Below are 20,769 nucleotides of genomic sequence, written 5' to 3' on the forward strand. Positions count from 1 at the left end.
AGATAACTTCTTCAGATATGTCTTCCAAACTACTAATTCTCTCTTCTGCTGACTCTTAGCTCATTCTTAAGTTCTTCATTTCAAAACTGTTTTCATTTTTTCACATTTCCTATTGTCTCTAGAATAATAGAATATCCCAGAGGAAATGTCTAAGAAGGTATTGGATGCAGTATTTAATTCCAGCAATTAGAAGGCAGAGGCAGAGGCAGGTGAATCTCTGAGTTCAAGGACAGCCAGGCATACACAAGAAACCCTATCTTAAAAAACAAAACCAAATCAAAATAAAAACCACGATGTTGTTGGATGCATAAAGCTGAAAAAGAAAGAAAGATTGTAACCATTTCAGTGGGAATACTTTGTCATCAACATGTAGCAAGGAGTTGAAGAGACAAAACTAGATAAGCTTTGTAGGAAGACTCTAAGGAGGGCAAAGAGCCAAGTCCAAAACCCTGAAGCAGATGAACACTTAAGGGGTGTTTAGGACCACACTGAGAGTGTTGACCAGAGGGACAGAAGAGAATATTGTCACTGGAATGAGAGAGTCAGGGTTTGGAGAAGGCGTAGTCAGCTGTGTATCCATGGTTGTCACAGGACCAAATAAACTTAGTCTAAAAATGGCATTGGTTTATGAAATAAAGTCATTAGTAATTTTAGGACAGTCTCAAAGGCAAGGTTGGGGGCAGGAGCTAGAGGAGCAAAAGGGTTGCGGAAATGACACTGAAAAAAGATGCCTTGAAAGTTTGGTATTAAAGAGAGGTGATGGGATGAGGAAGGGAAGGGAGATAGACTGAATAAGTACAAGGTGTTAAGATAGGAGAGAATCATAACATGTTGAACACTAATGAGAAGGATCCAGTAGAGTGAGAGGAGTTAGCATTGGAAAAGCTTCCAGGGCAAGGTCTCTGTGTTAAAACTAATGAGCAATGTGAAGATCAGCGAGAGCCTTGCATCATTTGATCTGTATTTTAGTTTCAATCTGGAAGAATTCATACACTTGACACATATCAAGGACCTTGATATGCCATGCCTTATGCTGAGTGCCAGAGAATGATGCCTGGTCTGTGTGTGCCTCCTCTTCGTTCTTGCTTAGAAAACAAGCACGTAGGTGTATAATTGTGATTGACTTTTGAAAATACGAGAGTCGGGCATGTACTAGAGTCTGTGAAGGTGCAGTGGCACTCTCCTCCCAATGAATTGGGAAGGGTTTCTGTAGAAATGTGGCTTTTCTAGGTCAGAATGAGCTCCTGTTCATTGCAGGCAGAGGCATGAGGAAGGAAAAGAAGCCTAAAGTCCTGAAATGGCACAATAGAACGTGGGTACCTGGTGAGGGACCCACTTCTACATGGGCCTGCCTGAAAAGAAACTGGGCAGCCAGCCAAGTCCGGGCTTTATCCCCAGCGCCGTGTTTTCTAGTGTATATTTTCTAGAACTCTGGTCCAGTAATGTGTCTCCTGAAGAAAGGGTGCTGGGGTCAGGTAAGCTTTGAAAATGCTGCATCACTGTCTCCTCTTTTGGAGATTTCAGCATAATTTCTCACGTGATAGGCTAAGAGAAATCCAGTAAGAAAGAAAACTGGGCTGGGAATGTATTTGGTGGTAGAGTACCTGTCGAGTTTGCACAAGGCCCTGGATTCAGTCTACTGCACTGTCAAGATGATAGACAGACAATCAAGCCTGTTGGTTTTGTTTTTAACTTGAGGTTACTCGTGAGTGTTTAGTAGAATATCTTATTAGCAGTTTATTAGGTTAAAAAATACACTGTTATCACCATTTGATGCTTCAAGCTATGGGATGTATGGCTGGAGCTTCTGCTGACTAAGGGACGAAGATAACGGTGAGGGATACTGGGGGAGGGGCCTCATCAGGGGCCTTGAGACATTCTGTTCAGTGCCTGCTGTGCTAGCTGCTTTTAAACTGTCATCCCAACCTAGCATCCTGGAAAGAGACCTTGAGGAGGAATCATCTAGATCTAGTTGTCTTGTGGGCATTTCTCTTAACTGATAATCGGTAGAGGAAGACCCAGCCTACTGTGGGAGGCACCACTCCCTGGTTTGAGGCCTTAGATATGTGACAGAGAAAGCTAGCCGCGCTCCGGCAATCCAGGAATCCGGCATTCCTGCTCTCTTTGCTTGACTGTGCCTGTGAGGCTTTAAGTTCCTCCCTTGACATCCTGGCAGTAATGGGCTAACCTGGGACCGTCAGCCACGTAAACCCTTCTTCCCTAAGTTACCTTTTGTCACGCTATTACCTCAACAGATGAAACTAGAGCACCTGCATGCACCAGGCACTATAATGGGTGCCTGTGATCGACACTGATGAAGACCTCTGCCCTAGCTGGGCATGGTGGATCATACCTATAGTCCTAGTGCTCAGGAGACTAAGGCAGAGGATCGCCATTGGTTTGAGGCTATCCTGGACTATGTAGTGAGTTCCTGGCTACAGAGACCTTGCCTCAAAGTAACAGTAGCGAAAGGAAGCAAAGCACCAGAGAAGAAACAGATCGTTTGTGCAGTGATGGATGATGGCAGTTCATGGGACAGTAGGGCAGATGCAAGGGTCCAGCAATGAGTGTGTTGGCGCAGAAAGCGTGTCATAGAGAGTGGCATCTGAGCCAACATGCAAAAGATGTGAGGGAGTGAGCCCCGGGAACACAGTGTGGCACTGGTCCCCAGGGTGGGACACGACGGAAGCACGAAGGACTGGGAGGGAGGAGCCGGGGCTCCTCAGAGCCCTTAGCTGGACTTCACCAGGACCAGCTGTGGAAGTGGGGACGTGTGATAGCCCATCGCCTCTCCTCTGTCGTCACGCTTACTGTCTCTCCTGCCTGCACACAGGCACAAATCTTCCCTGTTAGCTGCCTTTGCCATCCTTCCCAGACACGTTGTTTCTCTTTTTCCCTTTATAGCCAAATTTCCTTCAAAGCCATCACCACTCAGAGTGCCCTTCTTTGGCCTCTCACACTTCTCTCTGAGGACACAGTGATTTTGTTCTGTTCAGATTCAGTGGTCTTGTCAGTTCTCATCTTCCCAGGCCTGTGATTTGAAACCATTGATTATTTTCCTTTCTCTTGGCAAACGGTTTCCCTCCTGGCTCTTATCTCAGTTTGTAATTATTTAATTATTTACTTCTTTATTTTCTGTTTGCTAGGCAGTAACTCCATGCCAGCAAGACCATGCTATAGTATGTACCAGTGTGTCTCAAGCCTTACTGCTACAGAACAGGAGTGCAGAGTAGTCTGGTTCCTAAGTGGAAAGCGACAGGGTTGAACAGGGGTTCTTCACGGCTCTGCTCACCTTCTGTCTCTCTCTCTCTCTCTCTCTCTCTCTCTCTCTCTCTCTCTCTCTCTCTCTCTCTCTCTCTCTCTCTCTGAGCTGTAGCTTTGGAGCCTGTTCTGGAACTCACTCTGTAGACCAGGCTGGCCTTGAACTCACAGAGACTCGCCTGCCTCTGCTTCTGGAGTGCTGGGATGAAAGGCGTGCTCCACCACCGACCACCCTGCCCATCTCTGTTTCGTGATTCAGTCTGACTTTCTCCCCACAAGCAAGGGTGCTTCTTTAGAAAGAACAGCTCAATCTTTAGCTGGTGTTCCAGCACTTGTAACCGGTGCTCGAGGCTCCAACTTACCCAAGGCCTTCATCTAGACTGCCCTGTGCACCTCCTGTCTTGGTCTGTTTGGGAATCGTAGATCTAGGAAGCTTTTCCTCATTTGTATACCTCCTTAAAATGTCATTAATCCAACAGATCAAAAAAATAGATAGGTCAAGCCGGGCGTTGGTGGCGCATGCCTTTAATCCCAGCACTCGGGAGGCAGAGGCAGGCGGTGAGTTCGAGGCCAGCCTGGTCTACAGAGTGAGTTCCAGGACAGCCTCCAAAGCTACAGAGAAACCCTGTCTCGAAAAACCAAAAAAAAATAGATAGGTCAGAGAAATAGATGCTATTTTCATTTACTGAGTAGAATAAGCGTAATAGATTTATAAGCCACCTTTTCTTTTCTCTTTCTTTTTGTAAATAGTGTCCTTTGTTCATTTACTGATAAGAGTATCATCTTTCTTTTAAAGTGTGTGTCTTTAGTAGTGATGTATGTGTTTACCTGTGGGGTACACACATTTCACAGTGTGTGTCTGTGGAGCAAAGGACGGCTTTTGGAAGTCTGTTCTCTCTTTCCACCGTAGGGGTCCTGGACAGCAAATTCAGGTCAGCAGGCTTGGTGACAAGTGCCTCGCTTTACCCACCAAGCTGTCTTGCCAACCCACACTTTTCCTCCTGATTTCCATGAAATCCATTTAGCTGCTTCAGTTTATAAACAGGGAAACCCACAGAGCTGACATGACTTATCCAAGGTCACAGAGTGAGTGGACCTCAGAAAGGTAATGGAGAAGCCAGCATTCTTCCAGGTTAGCTCACTGCGCCCTGGACGCTGGCCACATGGCCCTTCTCTGTGGGTTCTGCCATCTTCTCAGACTTAGGGTTTTTAAAATCAGAGTGGAGAGTTTTCTTTTGTGCCTCATGTGGGAGCTTCCTGCTGCTATTTCTATTTAGTCAGTTTTACTAACATTTTGAATTTTTTTCTTTCCAAGACAGTTGTTTCTCTGTGTTGCCCTGGCTGTCCTAGAACTCACTCTGTAGACCACATTGGCCTCGAAGTCACAGAGATCCTCCTGTCTCTGCCTCCCAAGTACTGGGATTAAAGCCATGCACCACAACCATAGGACTGCATTTTGAATTATTACATAAACTCTTTTCATGGAAATGCCCAGCTCAAGTGAGACTGTTAGACTAGAAATACATATTTGGAAGTAATTTTCTAGAAAATATCTGTTTAGAGTCATATAAGTGAATGAATTCTCTGAGCTAAAGGAATACTAGAAGGATTGAACCTGGAAGAAACTTCATAAGGAAGTGGGGAGGCTAAGGGAATGGAAGGAGAAGGAGAAAGCCAGGGCAGTAAATGACATCGGGCCAGGGACGAGTGTCCTCAGAGGCATTGGAAACGAGTGGCCCTCAGGCGCTCAAGTGGTGGGGGAAGCCGAGGCCAGCTGTGAGAAGACCTTTGAGCCTTGCAGTTATTGGGCCTCTGTGAGTGGATTCCTTTTTCGTAAACCAGGGGCAAAGGTCGTCGAGCATACAGGAGACAAGGCAATGATGAAGGCCAGCAAGCAGGCATGCCTCACTGCAGCCGCATGTGAGAGTGCAGGGGTGCGTCACTGTGACTGCATGAGAGAGTGCAGGGGTGGGTCACTGACTGCATGTGAGAGTGCAGGGGTGCATCACTGTGACTGCATGAGAGAGTGCAGGGGTGGGTCACTGACTGCATGTGAGAGTGCAGGGGTGCATCACTGTGACTGCATGTGAGAGTGCAGGGGTGGGTCACTGTGACTCTGCATGTGAGAGTGCAGGGGTGCGTCACTGTGACTGCATGAGAGAGTGCAGGGGTGGGTCACTGACTGCATGTGAGAGTGCAGGGGTGCGTCACTGTGACTGCATGTGAGAGTGCAGGGGTGGGTCACTGTGACTCTGTATGTGAGAGTTCAGGGGTGCCTCACTGTGACTGCATGTGAGAATGCAGGGGTACGTCACTGTGACTCTGCATGTGAGAGTGCAGGGGTGCCTCACTGTGACTGCATGTGAGAGTGCAGGGGTGCGTCACTGTGACTCTGCATGTGAGAGTGCAGGGGTGCGTCACTGTGACTGCATGAGAGAGTGCAGGGGTGGGTCACTGACTGCATGTGAGAGTGCAGGGGTGGGTCACTGTGACTCTGCATGTGAGAGTGCAGGGGTGCCTCACTGTGACTGCATAAGAGAGTGCAGGGGTGTGTCATTGCATGTGAGAGTGCAGGGGTGCGTCACTGTGACTGCATGTGAGAGTGCAGGGGTGCGCCACTGTGACTCTGCATGAGAGAGTGCAGGGGTGTGTCATTGCATGTGAGAGTGCAGGGGTGCGTCACTGTGACTCTGCATGTGAGAGTGCAGGGGTGCGTCACTGTGACTCTGCATGAGAGAGTGCAGGGGTGCGTCACTGTGACTCTGCATGAGAGTGCAGGGGAAGGTTTTTGTCCGTTTGCTGACCTGATTCCAGAGAAGCCTCACTGCCTTAACTCATGGTTGGTTAACTACAGTAAATAGCTCCTCATATTTATAAAGTGCTGTCACATCCATGACCCATTTGACCCATGTAACAATCCTGTAAAGTCATTATAATTATTTTCTCCGTTTTGAAAATGGGAAAATTGAAGCTTTGTGGGTTTAGAGTAACTCACTGCCAGTCGACACCATGTGATGAGCAGCAGTTGTAAGATGTTCTTACACCGTGTCCTGCCACTTCCTGTCACCTGAACTCCCGTGAAGGGAAGAAGTTGGCGGGTCACATTCCCTCTGAAGGCTGGAAAGGACAGTTCAGTTCCCTTTTGAAAGCTACCTGCCTTTCTTAGCTTTTGTCCCCTTTCTCCATCTTCAAAACTAGCACTGTGACGTATCGCTCTCCTCGCAGCTGTCTCTCTGACCCACCCTTCCGCCCTTCCATACACCCCGCCTTTCCCAGTTCAAGGGATTGTGCAACCCATGTGATTCCATTGGACCCAGTCTGGAAAGTCAAGGCTCATCTCATCTCATGGCCCCTAACCTTAGTCATACCTGTAAAGTCCCTTTTGCCATGTAAGGTAGTGTAGTCACAGAGGTGATGTGGCATCTCTTGGGACCTCATTTTGTTTACCCATCATCCTTATTTATACCATACTGTCTCAGGCCTCCATGTTTTTGCTTCCTTCTTATATGTCCTACCTCCTTAGGGAATTACAGAGACTTGGGAGAAACACTGCCTGTTTTCTGGAGTCCCTGGCTAGTTGAAATGACTCAGTTGTTCTTTAGGACCCTTGGGGATGCTCTTCAGTGATAGCCTACGGCCTGGAATAGCATCATGCATCAGTGTGTTCGCTGTGTTGGCTCTGCCTGGAGATTCTTAGTGCAGAGCTGTGTCTTGCTCCACATTCTGCCCAGTGCCCCAGCCTGGGCCTGGGATATACCTGGTATTTGGTAATGTTTGCTAAATGACCAAACAGTTGCTTCCTGTAGGCAATTTGTTTTAACAATGTGTTAGGATGCAGAAACCCTTAACCTTAAGCCCAGAGGACCTGACCTAGGTCATAAGACCAGCAGTGACACTGCTTACTTTAAAACATAAACTTCATGGAGCAAATAATGACTTTTTGCAGATCATTAACTTCCTTGATGTAGCTACTGACCAACTTGTAACCTTGGGGAAAGGTCGTGGAACCTCTTTTTCTTTCTTTTTTTTTCATTGAAATTAGAGAAGGTAGGACTGTTTCATTGAAATTAGAGAAGGTAGGACTGTTTCATTGAAATTAGAGAAGGTAGGACTGTTTCACTGAAATTAGAGAAGGTAGGACTGTTTCATTGAAATTAGAGAAGGTAGGACTGTTTGATTGAAATTAGAGAAGGTAGGACTGTTTGATTGAAATTAGAGAAGGTAGGACTGTTTGATTGAAATTAGAGAAGGTAGGACTGTTTCATTGAAATTAGAGAAGGCAGGACTGTTTGATTGAAATTAGAGAAGGTAGGACTGTTTGATTGAAATTAGAGAAGGTAGGACTGTTTCATTGAAATTAGAGAAGGTAGGACTGTTTCATTGAAATTAGAGAAGGTAGGACTGTTTGATTGAAATTAGAGAAGGTAGGACTGTTTGATTGAAATTAGAGAAGGTAGGACTGTTTCATTGAAATTAGAGAAGGTAGGACTGTTTGATTGAAATTAGAGAAGGTAGGATTGTTTGATTGAAATTAGAGAAGGTAGGACTGTTTGATTGAAATTAGAGAAGGTAGGACTGTTTGATTGAAATTAGAGAAGGTAGGATTGTTTCATTGAAATTAGAGAAGGTAGGACTGTTTGATTGAAATTAGAGAAGGTAGGACTGTTTGAAATTAGAGAAGGTAGGACTGTTTGATTGAAATTAGAGAAGGTAGGACTGTTTGATTGAAATTAGAGAAGGTAGGACTGTTTCATTGAAATTAGAGAAGGTAGGACTGTTTGATTGAAATTAGAGAAGGTAGGACTGTTTGAAATTAGAGAAGGTAGGACTGTTTGATTGAAATTAGAGAAGGTAGGACTGTTTGATTGAAATTAGAGAAGGTAGGATTGTTTCATTGAAATTAGAGAAGGTAGGACTGTTTGATTGAAATTAGAGAAGGTAGGACTGTTTGAAATTAGAGAAGGTAGGACTTTTTGATTGAAATTAGAGAAGGTAGGACTGTTTGATTGAAATTAGAGAAGGTAGGACTGTTTGATTGAAATTAGAGAAGGTAGGACTGTTTGATTGAAATTAGAGAAGGTAGGACTGTTTGATTGAAATTAGAGAAGGTAGGACTGTTTGATTGAAATTAGAGAAGGTAGGACTGTTTGATCTCCAGACTAGGGCAGAAGCTGGGCTGCGAATGTATGGTCTTGGTGACCAGCCCTGCTTTGCCCTTGCTTCTTCCTAAGATACTTAGCCCTCAGTACCTCAGGCTCTTTTCCTGTAAGATAGGGAGTTGCCCAGCATCTACTTAAGGTTGTTCTGGGGCTGCAGGAGTTAAGTTAGGTACTGGGTTGGTCAGCTCTCCATGGCCATGACAATACCTAAGAATGTCAGTTCGAAGGAGGAAAGACTAATGCTGGCATGGTCAGTCTCAGCCATGTTCCCTTGGCCCCATTGTCTCCAAGCCATGGTGTGGCAGGGCATCATGGTGGAGGGAAGCTGTTCACCTCATGTGGTGTGAAAGCAGACACCAGGAGGAACATGTCCCCTCAGAGGTGAATCACCAGTGATCTTCCTGTCAGCCCCACCTTCCAAAGTTTCCACCACTTCCCAGAAGTGCCACCAGCTGGGGAGCCATGGGAAACATTTGGCCTCCCCTAACCTCCCTTTTAGTCCTGCACGCCCTCAGTTGTCCTGGATGCCTGCAGGTCCTCCCTGCCTCTCTGAGCATGGCCTTTGTGGGAGCTCTGTAGGATATACTGGCCCCTGAAGGCTAATGGCCGTGACTTCATTGTCCTGGCATGATTATCAAGCCTGGTGCCCGTTAGTTATTTCCCGGGGTGTGTCCTCTTCTGGCTGGAGAACACTAAGAAGGTGCATCGCATTACCTCAGCAGAGGCTCGATGAGCACTGTGCCAGGCCCTAATGAAGGAGCAGTACAGGACGTTAGAGGTTCGGAGAGTTGGTCCCTACACAGTTCAAATCCTGGCCTCAGGACTTTCTAGCTGGGAGACCTTGACAAATTATTCTACTGAGCTTCAGCTTACCATTTATAAAAGGATACAGTAGAGAGGTCTGATTTATTGTAAAGTAAATGGACTAATCCGCATAAAGCCTGGTGTGATGGGTAGAAGAAATTCTGAGCAGGAGCCAGAGCAGAATCAAAAACATCATCTTCTCAGTACCTTAGAATTCACTTTATTACAGCAGGGCTTTTCTCTGCAGTGCGTGCCTTTCTCAGTCAGCTGCGTCCATGTCTAAGGGTTAGCACAAAACTAATTTGGAAGCCAGGTGTGCAAGCTCCCACCCGCAATCCCAGCACTCAGGAGGAAGAGGCAGGAGGAGTGTGAGTTCCAGGGCAGCCTGGTCTACTGAGTGAGTTCCAGGACAGCCAGAACAAAAACGGTTATGGTTTGATTCTGTTCAGCCAACACTTAACTGTCTCTTGCGGTAGCCCTGTGCTGAGGACTGGGACTATTACTAGAGTAAGGTAATGATGTTTACAATTTAGAGGAGAAAGTGGGTGTTTGGTTATAGTAGGCAGGTCTGGGGATGTAGGTCTGTGGTAGAACATTTGCCCAGCAAATGCTAGGACCTGAGTTTGATATCTAGCACTACCAAATAACAACAACAACAACGATGATGGATGGATGGATGGATGGATGGATGGATGGATGGATGAAATATTTTGGGCAGAAGGAGCCATGTGAGCTAAGACTCACTCAGAAGTATGATAAGGGCAGTCAGCATGACCCCAAAGCAGACATGCAGTTTTAATTTCTGTAGAAGAGCTGGGAATGGAAATAGGGGAGGGCGACACAGAGGAGAGTAAGGCCAGAGTGGTCCCGGATGTCCAGAGCTTTAATGCTATATATAGAAGGTGTTTTGTGATTCGTACTCTCCCTCACTTTTTTCCCTCCCCTCTAAGTCTTTCTCTCCCTGTTACTGGGCAAGTGTGTTACCACTTAGCTCCACCCTATCCCCATCAAATTACCTTAAAACAGTATTATGGCTTCAGGGTAGAAGATGAATTGTAAAGGGCCAGATTTGAGACAGAAGTTGCCCAGTTCTTACACACACTGAGCTACATCGCCAGCCCTGCCTGGAATATTTAAACAGCTACTTTCTCCTCTGAATTATAAACATGTTAATTTTAACTGTTTCCGTGGACCCAGGGAGAGGTGATAGGAATGTGAGTCAGGGCAATAGGGGTGGAGAGGGGCATGGAGGAAAAGGAGGGGATGAAGAGTTAAAGCAGTGGACCCGTGTCTTGGAGTGAGAGAAAGGGGGCATAAATGATGATGGGTGCTGTCTGTGGGTACTTTAAGTGAGGAGGTGTCCAGAAAGACCCTGGAGATACAGTCCCGTGCCCGGGGGCCTTTGGCTAGAGACGCACACTTGGGAGACATCTGCTTGCAGGTGAGAGGACCTGGGACAGGCAGGTAGGGAAAGAAGGCTGGGGTCCTCAAGTGAGTGTTAGTCAGTGTCTGGGGTGGAGCACATGCCCCGCACGAGACAGGTAGTGTCCGAGAAGGACTGGGAGAAAATAGTTCAGAAGGAGAAGGTCCCAGTCTCAGGTGCCACAGAGTGGCTAAGCGGTGCCAGGATAGAGACAACCCCTGGATTTGACACAGGACCGCATCTTCTCTCTCATAGCTGGAGAACAGAGAATACAGTGAGGACCAGGTGGTGGAAGGGCCCGTCCCCACACACTGCTGCTGTTAGGATTGTGATGTGCAGCCTCTTGGTGCATGAGCTGAACTGCAGAGACAGAGACCTGTCACTCAAAAGAAAGCCTCTGTTAATAATAAACCAATATGGTGTTTATATGTACCTGAATAAGTAATTTTTAAAATATTGGCTCGAACTGAACATACTCTTTGGCAATTTTCACTTGATTGGGAGAATTGATCATCTTTCATGGCCCTACATGCAGAGCTATCTGTGTGTTTACTTTTTTTTTTATGGCTTTTTGAGGCAGGGTTTCTCTGTATTGTTTTGGATGCTGTCTTGGAACTCGCTCTTGTAGACCAGGCTGGTCTCAAACTCAGATCCGCCTGCCTCTGCCTCCCGAGTGCTGGCATTAAAGGCGTGCGCCACCACTGCTCGGCTTGCATGTTTACTCTTTGTGTTTGTTTAGGAGGTTTGTAGTGTGGCTTTTTTTTTTTTTTTTTGAGACAGTGTCTCAGTGTGTAGCCCTGACCTGCCTCCACCTCCTGGGTTGCAGTGTGTACTCGCTTGTGCCGTTTATTTATTCCAGTTTGTAGCTGTACACTTGTTTCTGTTGGAATGTACTGTAATGTTTAGTAAGTTGGACCCTTGATGATGAGCCCATAGATTGTTCCTAGCTTTTCCTGGCTTCAAACAGCACTAAGGTGAATGTTGCTGTTCACTTTGACAGGGTGAGTGTAGGCTAACCTCGAGGATTGTCACCTGTTCAGCTCTGCCCCCGGGGCTGGACATAAGGATGCTCTGTAGCTGCCACAGTGCCTTCAGTTAAGATGCCTGAGGCCTGCAATGTCTTCTCTCTCTTTGCATTTTTATATATTTCTCACTTTGGTGCTGGAAATTACAGCCATAGTCTGGAATATTCTAGGCACATGACTCCCACTTAGTCACCATCTTTGTGTCTTTAGCACTCACAACCCTGACCAGCAGCAGAAAGAACTGTGGGCTGAGAGGATAATCTCCGGGACATCGCGATTCTGCCTGTAGGAAGCAAGTGCCCCGGGGGTGAGCTCTGCTTTTAAGTGATGAGTTTCAAAAGCACTTCCTGAGCGTGTGTTAGCCGGAAAACACCTTCAGACATGGCCAGTGGGGATGTGTTCTTCTCCCCGTATGAGTGATGGTCTGCTGCCTTCTCCCTGGTCAGCAGGAAGACAGAGACTGGTTAGAGTGGGAAGTTAGACTCGCCGTTACGTTGCGGTTGTTGTCTCTCCGGCATCACTTTATTTTCATCTCCAGGAGAGCCTTTTAAAGTGAGGAGAGTTTCTTTTGAGCCCTGCATGACTAGTGCCTAGCCTAGAACTGAGTACAAATGGCCTTTGTACAGCAGTGTTGGGCTGTCATTTGGCATAATTGGGGAAATGGTTTGACTGTTTCCCTAATTTAAATGTTTTACTTTGTTCAGCGATAACTCTTATTACATGGTAAGTCCATCCTTCCCTCTCTCTCTCTTTCAGATAGGATCTGACTGTGTTACCTAAGCAGACCTCAGACTCAATGGGCTTATGTGATTACCCCCCTGCCTCAGCTTCCCGAGTAGTTAGTACTACAGGCATGTGCCACTGCACCCAACTTTATATTAGATTCTTAAGTATATGTTTCTGGGCCTTGATTTTTATTTCATAGATTCATCCATTCATTTTAGTGTTGGTCTATGTAATTTTAAGTAATGTTGCTTTATAATGTGTTCTGATACCTTAGAAGGCTATTTGTAGCAGGTTAACACCTCTGTTTCAAAATACTATTTTATACTCTTGTGCAGCAAGAGTTAAGTCTAGACTTAACTTGTAAAGTTAAGTCTAGAAAGTTTTGGTTGTGTTCTAATAAAAACTACCTACTGAGTTTTTTTGTTTGTTTGTTTGTTTTTTTATTTAGATCCTGTTAAATCTATAGGCTCTTCTTTTTGGTTTGGGCATTTTTGTTGGTTTATTTGTTGTTGTTGTTTTAGATAAGGTCTGCTGTAGCACGGGCTGGTCTCAGACTTGAGATGTAACCGAGGATCCCTTGAACTTCCGGTGTGCTGCCACCAGTCTTGAGTGTTAGTATCACAGGCTTGTGCTGCACATTCAGTTTACAAGTCAGTTTCTCTACTGGAGTTTTTGTGTACCTTCCCATCTCGTTGTGTGATGTCGCCCCCTTTATTAGGGGCTCTGTTAAGTGCTTTAGTCAAATGTGTAAGGCTGATCCTGAGGTCTCCGCCAGCCTGTGCTTGCTGCTGGAGCCCCAAAGAAGAATGCACTCCTCAAGAAGCTCACTTTGGTTCCCAGCATCCACACAGCAGCTCACAGCCACCTGTAACTGCAGTTCCAAAGGCCCGGACTCCTTCTCCTGACTGTCACAGGCACCAGATACACACATGGTACATATATCCACATGGTACATGGTACATATATACATATAATATAAAGAAATTAGTGACGAGAAGCAGTTGAGAAAGACATCCTGACACCAACATGTCAGCTTCCAGCCCAATATACAATTAAGCACCTACACAGACATACACATATGGATGCGACACCCATACCCACTCAAGAATATCCTTTTAATAAATTCAACTAAGTTTTTACTTAAAATATAGTAAGATTCCAATGAATGCTTAATTCATTCTCTTTTATTGCACCTTTGGAATCCCCCCCCCCTTGTTTTTGTTGTTTGAGACAGGGTAGTCTTGGCTGGCCTGAAACTCGCTATAGACCATGCTGGCCTTGAACTCATCAAGGTCTGCTCTGTCTCTGCCTCCTGAGTGCTGCTGGGATTAAAGGTGTGTTCCACTACACTCGGCCTTCTTTGTTCTTTCTGAGTCTACTTTACGGCTTGCTGCATCGGCCAGTTCAGTTCTCCCCAGGATTGTCTCCTTTCACCCGCCTACATCCATTTCACGCGGGCGGGCGGGCGGGCGGGCGGGCCGGCTGGCGGATGCTTGCACAGACCTCTTTGCATTGTTACATATGTGAGTGCCCCTCAGTGCTTTCCGGAGGACAGAACTGCATTTCCTTCTGATTCTCCCTGCTCTAGGTCACATTGTGAACAAGATGCGCAGGCACTCAGACCCAGAGGTGGCGTGTCTTGCCAAAGAAGTTCACACCGAGTGGAAGACTTTCTTTGAAAAACATTGGGATAGACCTTCTATTGAAGTACGAAGTGATCCAAAAACGGAGTCATTTAGAAAAAATGCCCAGAAATTACTCTCAGAAGCCTTGGAATTGAAGGTAAGGCTTGAAGTGTGATTGTGGGGGTCCCTGATTAAATGAGTCTGTATTCCCACGATGAACCCTCCCCATCTTCCTGCAGATGTATTCTGCAAAGTTGTTCTTGGGGCTGGAGATGTCAGCAGTTAAGAGCATCACCAAAAGAGAGGAAAAAAAGAAAAGAAAGGAAGTGCAGTACAGATCTAGCACTTGGATCTGACTTCTCAATTCCTTCCTTTAAAGGTTTCTTGTTGTCATTTGCCTGCATGGAGGGGGTGTGGGAGGTGTGGACACGTGGCAGGCACGTGCCGAGGTCAGGGAACAATGCTATGCAGTCAGGTCTCCCTCCACCTTTTAGTCCATTTCAGGGACCCAATTCCAGGTGCCAGCCTTGTGCTGCCAGTGCTGTCGCCCAGGGAGCCATCTTGCCAGCCCCAGACTCCTGTATTTCTTAATTTAATCTCTAAGGATATTTCAATAAGGATAAATTACAATAGGAAAAATCTGGAGGCTATATCATTGGTTTTTAATAATATTAGTGTCTTTTTATTTTTCAAGACAGAGTCTCATGTAGCCCACATGGACCTACAGATCTGCCTGCCTCTATCTCCCCAGTGCTGGGATTAAAGGGATGCTAGCTTTAACCATGCCTGGCCCATGATCAATATTATTATTAATGAGCAAAATTTTTTTCCAGCATGTATACCTCCAGCCACTACTATCACCTGGGCTTCTGGCTGTGGGGGTAACAGAATATGCCCATCAGGTGATTTTATGCCTCAGATCTGAAAGTACAGGTCTTGGCAAATAATGAGTGAGGAGAGTCTCTCCTCTTTATTGCCATTGCCACTGACATTTTACATTTCAAATTTTTTATTTCAGTGGAAGAGAAAGAAATTTGAAGAAACCAACTTTTTTTTTTTTTTTTTTTTTTTTTTGGTTTTTTGAGACAGGGTTTCTCTGTGGCTTTGGAGGCTGTCCTGGAACTAGCCCTTGTAGACCAGGCTGGTCTCGAACTCACAGAGATCCACCTGCCTCTGCCTCCCAAGTGCTGGGATTAAAGGTGTGCGCCACCAACGCCTGGCTTACTACTGCACTTCCTTTCTGTATCAATTATGTATCCCTGAAAAAAAATCACCATTGTACATGCCACCTAGACATAATGTTATTAATGTTTTGATGCATTTCCTTTTATGGTGAATTATTACAGTTTTTTAAAGAAATGTGGTCAGACAAACTATGGTTTCCCAGGATTTATTTAGGGCAAATTATTTGCCAAATGGTCCATATTTTTATTGATTATTTAAATAACATCCCAGAAAATGACATAATTATTTACATTTGTGTTGTCTCATGAACCTTGCTCAATCTCAATTAGTGTCACTAGTGTATCCCGTTCTATACATCTTTATTTTTCACGTCTGACTTTTACTGTCTATCTGATAGTGGGGAGGCTCGCTGTGCTGTGAGACAGCTTAACTCTTCCTAAAGGAAGCTTCTATGTGAGTAACGAAGGGAGCACACGTGAAAGTTTAAGTCATTTTCCAGAGTATCGATTAGCCAACAGATTTGCTATTTTAAATAAAGCTTATTTTTTAAATAAACCAGGATTACTGCCGAAACATACAGTGTGGTCTATAATACGTAGTTAATGTGGTGGTAAATACCAGTTCCCTGTGGTATCTTTTTAAGTAAATGATAATAACGAAGCCATGCTTGTAAGGATTAATGAGCAGTTTGCCTGCTATATTAAACTCCATAATAATTATCCTTTTAGTTTATCCATTAATTATCCTTTAAATGGCACATCAAGTGGTAAGCACTCAAGTGTTACAAAGCGAAGTTTAAAAAGTGATACATTCGTTAGTGCTTTCCGATGTAATTGGAAAGAATAGCAGATTCAGTATAGCTGAATGGTTTTGTTCTCAAGAGTAAATTTTTAAAATTTAAAGTATGTATCTTACTGTTTTCCTTGCCCCCAAAAAGAAAAGCAAACAGCCTGACTGCCTTGCATGAACGGCCTTTGATGGTATCTTTGTAAAAAATAAACACAAATCCTTTAACATAATTATATAATTTAACCTTATACGTGTCATTTCTTTATTGAGGTAAATCCATGGCCCACCTAATCCTAATCTTTGAAAGTAACAGTGTTGTTTGCATCCACATCAGACATCAGGACTCTGTAAATGTGCTTGCTCATACAGTAGTAAACCGAAGTTCCTGTCCCGATGACTGAAACTTTTTCCAGTGTCCTAGCAAGTGTTTTTGCAGCTCCCGAGACTCCCGCGTTTCTGTTTCAGTTCATGCTTTAACAGTGAAAGTTATGTGTGACGAATATGCACCACTAAAGGCTCCCTCTTTATCACGCTGCAGAATTTGCGTTCCATGTTCATGGATTGCTTCCTTGTTCCTGGAATAATGGAGCAGATGAATCAAACGGCTGTTGTTGAAGCCCAGGCCCCATTCCCTTTCCTTTCTCCCTTCCAGGTCTTTGTTCTTCTGTCCCTTAGATCTTTCCTCGGGAGCGTCCCCCGTAGTGCCTCGCTCTCACTTCCCCTTCCTCATTATCCACTCTCCTTCCCACCCCACGGCCTTGATCATTTCCCTATTATGTCATTAAAAAAAATGAACGTGGTTCTAAAGTGAGCCAGTATCATTAAGAGCTGGGACACTGGCTGGTGGCCCAGTTGGTCGTCAGATGTTGGTAATGAGGTCCAGCTCAGGGGTATGTTCTCACACAGGACTGTTGGGGTTTTGGTGGGGTTTTTTTTTTCTTTGTTTAATGGATTCAGACTGCACCCGTGGCTTTGACCAGCTCTCTCACAAATGTATCCAGTGGTCAAAAAGAAGTGTGGTGAACATGTGTACAAATCCAGTTGTGCTAGGGAAAACCCTCATACGGTTTTTCTTCACTGATTATTCAGTTCAACAAATATGGGATCTGTTAGGTGCCAGGGAGAACACACACATGAAAGAATTGCATCCCTAACCTAGAAAGTTCACTCCCCCTAGCTTAGTGCCAGCGAGTGAGTAATAGAACTGTAAGGAAGACAACAGTAGTGATCCTTGGGAGCAGTTGTATACACACATAACAGTATGATCTGGGAATTTGAGACGGTTCACAGAAGAAGTGGCAGGTGAGCTCACTCTTATAAGAGGGGTAGAATTTTGTAAACTAGAAAACGCAAATGAAACAGAACTCCAATCCACGTTTTATCTGCTATGGGAATGATACTATTAAAAGAGCAGGAGAGGAGGGAGGTGTGTGTGGGGAGAAAGGGTATTTGTTGAGCTCTTACTAACTACATGCTTACACCTGAGCTGGGCACAGAAAATTAGGAAATGAATCCTGTGTATGAGGTCAGTCCCAGTCACAGTCTGCTGGGGGAAAAACACAGTTACGGCAGCATGTGAAGGTTTGGCACTGGGGGTAAACTCAGGAACAGGACCTTGAACTAAAGAGTTTACAGACATGGCAATTGATTATGATGACATTGCTTGCCAAGCCCATTCCTCTGAGAGCACTGCTTGGCTGTTTTGTATCTTTCCCCAGCTATAGCCAGTTCATCCAGACTTGAACAACTGAATAATACACACTCCACCCATGGGCACAAATGGATAAGGGCAGCAAATCAGATTCTCTGTCACTGAGAAACAGGAACTCAGGAATACCAAGAAGACAGCACAAGTGTTAGACAGAGGGGGTGGTTATGGGGTGACCACCACATCTGGCCGCATTGCCCTTGCTGTCTGTGCTGAGGGCCATCCCCTTCCCAGACGATGATTAGGTTTGGGATGTTACAAAGAAGCGCAGTTGTGTGTAGAGAGATACGTGGAATTGAGAGGATCGAGCAGTAAGAGTTGGTAGTGGGCATGGTGCGGGGAGGGCACAGAGTCCAGCAGGAAAGAGACAATACCAAAGGAAGCAGGGCAGGAACTGAAGCAGAGACCTTGGCGGAACCCTGCTTCTTGGCTCCCTCTGCCTGCTTTCTTCCACAACCCAGGGCCGTCTGCCCGAGAGTGGTCCTGCCCACAGTGGGCTGGACCCTCCCACATCAGTCATTAATCAAGAAAATGCCCCCCAGATTTGCCTGTAGGTCAGTTTGATGAAGGTGCTCCCTCAGCTGCGGCTCCCTCTTCCTGGACTCAGCACACAGACCATGAACAATAAAAAGCGAGATCTGGCAGCTACATACAGTAACTGCCTCATTTTCCCCAGTGTTCTTGATCCTGTTCCATTCAGCAGAGACGCCTCACAGCAAAATCTTTTTTCTCGGAGTCCTAGAGAGACTCTGAATCATTCACCCAGAAGCACTCATCTTGCACCCAAAGCACCAAGTTAGGACCCACTGGACTAGGTCAGCATCAGAGGGTCTGGACCAGTCAAGAGTCTCCCTCGTTTCCTGCAGTGAATTGTACTGAGCAGGGTGTGCTTCATAAATGGCAGGGACTTTTGTCTTTGCTTCTTCACTCTGATTAGCCTGAATTTAGCAAGAGGCATGATGGTTACTAGATGCTCCCTGTTTTCCATCATTCCCCTGGCGTAGTCTGGGGTTTGTTTTGCCGTGTGCTTATATTTTGACCTGATCTTTCCATGAAGCTCAGGCTAGACTCGAACTTGAGCTCCTCCTGCCTCAGCCTCCTAAGTGTTAGGATATAGACCACAGTGCCTGGCTCTTGCTGCCCCTGTGTCACATGCCTCCCCCACCTTGGCTTTTCAAGACAGGGTTTCTCTGTGCAGCTCTGTAGACCAGGCTGGTCTCGAACTCACAGAGATTCACCTGCTTTTTGTCTCCCGAGTGATAGGAGTAAAGTATGTGCCACCACCTGGCTTGCAGTTCTTAACGAATCTTTCCAACCCCATAGTGTGTTTCCATTTATTTATCTTTATTTTTTTTTGAGACAGGTTGCTACTATGTAGCCCTGGCTAGCTTAGAATTTGTTATGTAGACCAGGCTAGCCTCCGAGATCTGCCTGCCTCTGACTTCCAAGTCCTAGGATCAAATACATATCTTGCCCTGCCTTGTGTATTTATGTTTTTATTGAGTTTTGTTTGTTTGTTTGTTTGGTTGGTTGGTTGGTTGGTTTGTTGGTTGGTTGGTTTTTTTTGCTCCCAAACTTGCAACCTTACCAACTCCGCCTCCTGAACGAGCAGCCTTCCTGCTCCAGCCTCCTGAGTGCTGAAATTGGAGACACGAACCTCCATTCTCTGCTTGACGTTTGTTTCAGGTAGCAGAGTGCCCATCTGTGCTAGCTAACATGCTCCCACCTGATTGATGTATGGACAAGCCTGTAGAGCATTTTCTTCATTAGTCATTGATGTGGGGGGGATCTGGTTCACTAAAGCTGCTTCCAGCCCTGGGCTTGTGGTCCTGAGTGATACAAGGAAGCTGGCTGAGCGAGCCAGTACACAGCACTCCTCCACGGTCTCTGGATCAGCTTCTGCCTCCAGGACCCCAGCTCCTTCCATGTTGGATGCTGATGTGGAAGCGTAAGCCAAACAAGCCCTTTCCTCCCCTCCAGTTGCTTCAGTTTCATGGTGTTTATCACAACAGTAGATACCCTAACCTACCCGGGCGTAGTGGCTGGGAAGGGCTCAAGAGGGGAGAGGAAGTGAGAAATAAAAATGTGTTCTAGGCTGTGAACATAGCTTGGTGCTAGAGCATATTTCCAGCAGCCCCCCCCCCCCCCCAAGCTAGATAAGTAAACAAATAGAAAGTATTCCTATTTTAAAGAACGTATTACCAAGGGAACTGTCATATATTATGACGGAGGACATTGTTGCAGCCTGAAGAACTCTCAGTCCTTTGCACTAAGGTTTTCTTTCCATATGTGTGGGGGTTGGGAGTGGGTACCTAAGCTTGACATACCAGCATAGCAGTGTGTCTTAGGGTACTGTTGCTGTCGTGAAACACCATGACTAAAAGCAACTTGGGGAGGAAAGGGCTTGTTTGGTTTATATATCCTGAGTCATAGTCATTGAGGGAAATCAAGGCAGGAACGTAAGCAGGGCAGGAACACTGAGGCAGGAGCTAATGCAGAGGCCATGGAGGGTGCTGCTTACTGGCTTGATCCTCATGACTTGCTCAGCCTGCTGTCTTATAGAACCCAGGACCACCAGCACAGGAATGGCACCACCCACAGTAAGCTGGGCCCTCCCACAATAATCACAAAATAAGAAAATGCCCTGCAGCCAAGCATAGTGGCACATGCCTTTAATCCCAGCACTCGGGAGGCAGAAACAGATGGGTTTCTGAGTTTGAGGCCAGCCAGGGCTACACAGAGAAACCCTGTTTTGGAAAACAAAAGAGAGAGAGACAGAGCCCACAGGTTTGCATGCAGCCTGGTTTTATGGAGGCGTTCTTCTCAGCAGAGGTTCCTTCTTCTCAGGTGACTAGTTTGTGTCAAGTTCACATAAACCAGCCAGCACAGTGTGATTCCTAGGGAAAAGCAATCCTTGCTACTAGAAGGTGGGCCTGGAAAAGAGGTAACTGCTCGAAGTTCCTGACCAGCCAGCCAGGCTGTCCTGGATCCATATGTGGACACAGCCCTGTCCTGCTTTGATTAGCCTGGGGCCTCAGTCTAGCTTAGGTCTGAGGCAGATCAC

General features: G+C 45.8%; 1 protein-coding gene across 3 annotated transcripts in view; it reads left to right on the forward strand.

The window, feature by feature from the left end:
* The window catches only part of Tceanc2 (transcription elongation factor A N-terminal and central domain containing 2), a 38,425-nt gene that overhangs the window by 16,068 nt on the left and 1,588 nt on the right, over positions 1–20,769 (forward strand). For all 3 annotated transcript variants that reach the window (XM_013114845.3, XM_013114847.3, XM_013114846.3), the window contains exon 4: positions 13,987–14,180. In XM_013114845.3, the coding sequence (XP_012970299.1) occupies positions 13,987–14,180 (194 nt within the window). The remainder of the gene's footprint in view (positions 1–13,986; positions 14,181–20,769) is intronic.

This window comes from Mesocricetus auratus, unplaced genomic scaffold, assembly GCF_017639785.1.
Source record: "Mesocricetus auratus isolate SY011 unplaced genomic scaffold, BCM_Maur_2.0 Super-Scaffold_100014, whole genome shotgun sequence".
NCBI classification, from domain to species: Eukaryota; Metazoa; Chordata; class Mammalia; order Rodentia; family Cricetidae; genus Mesocricetus; species Mesocricetus auratus.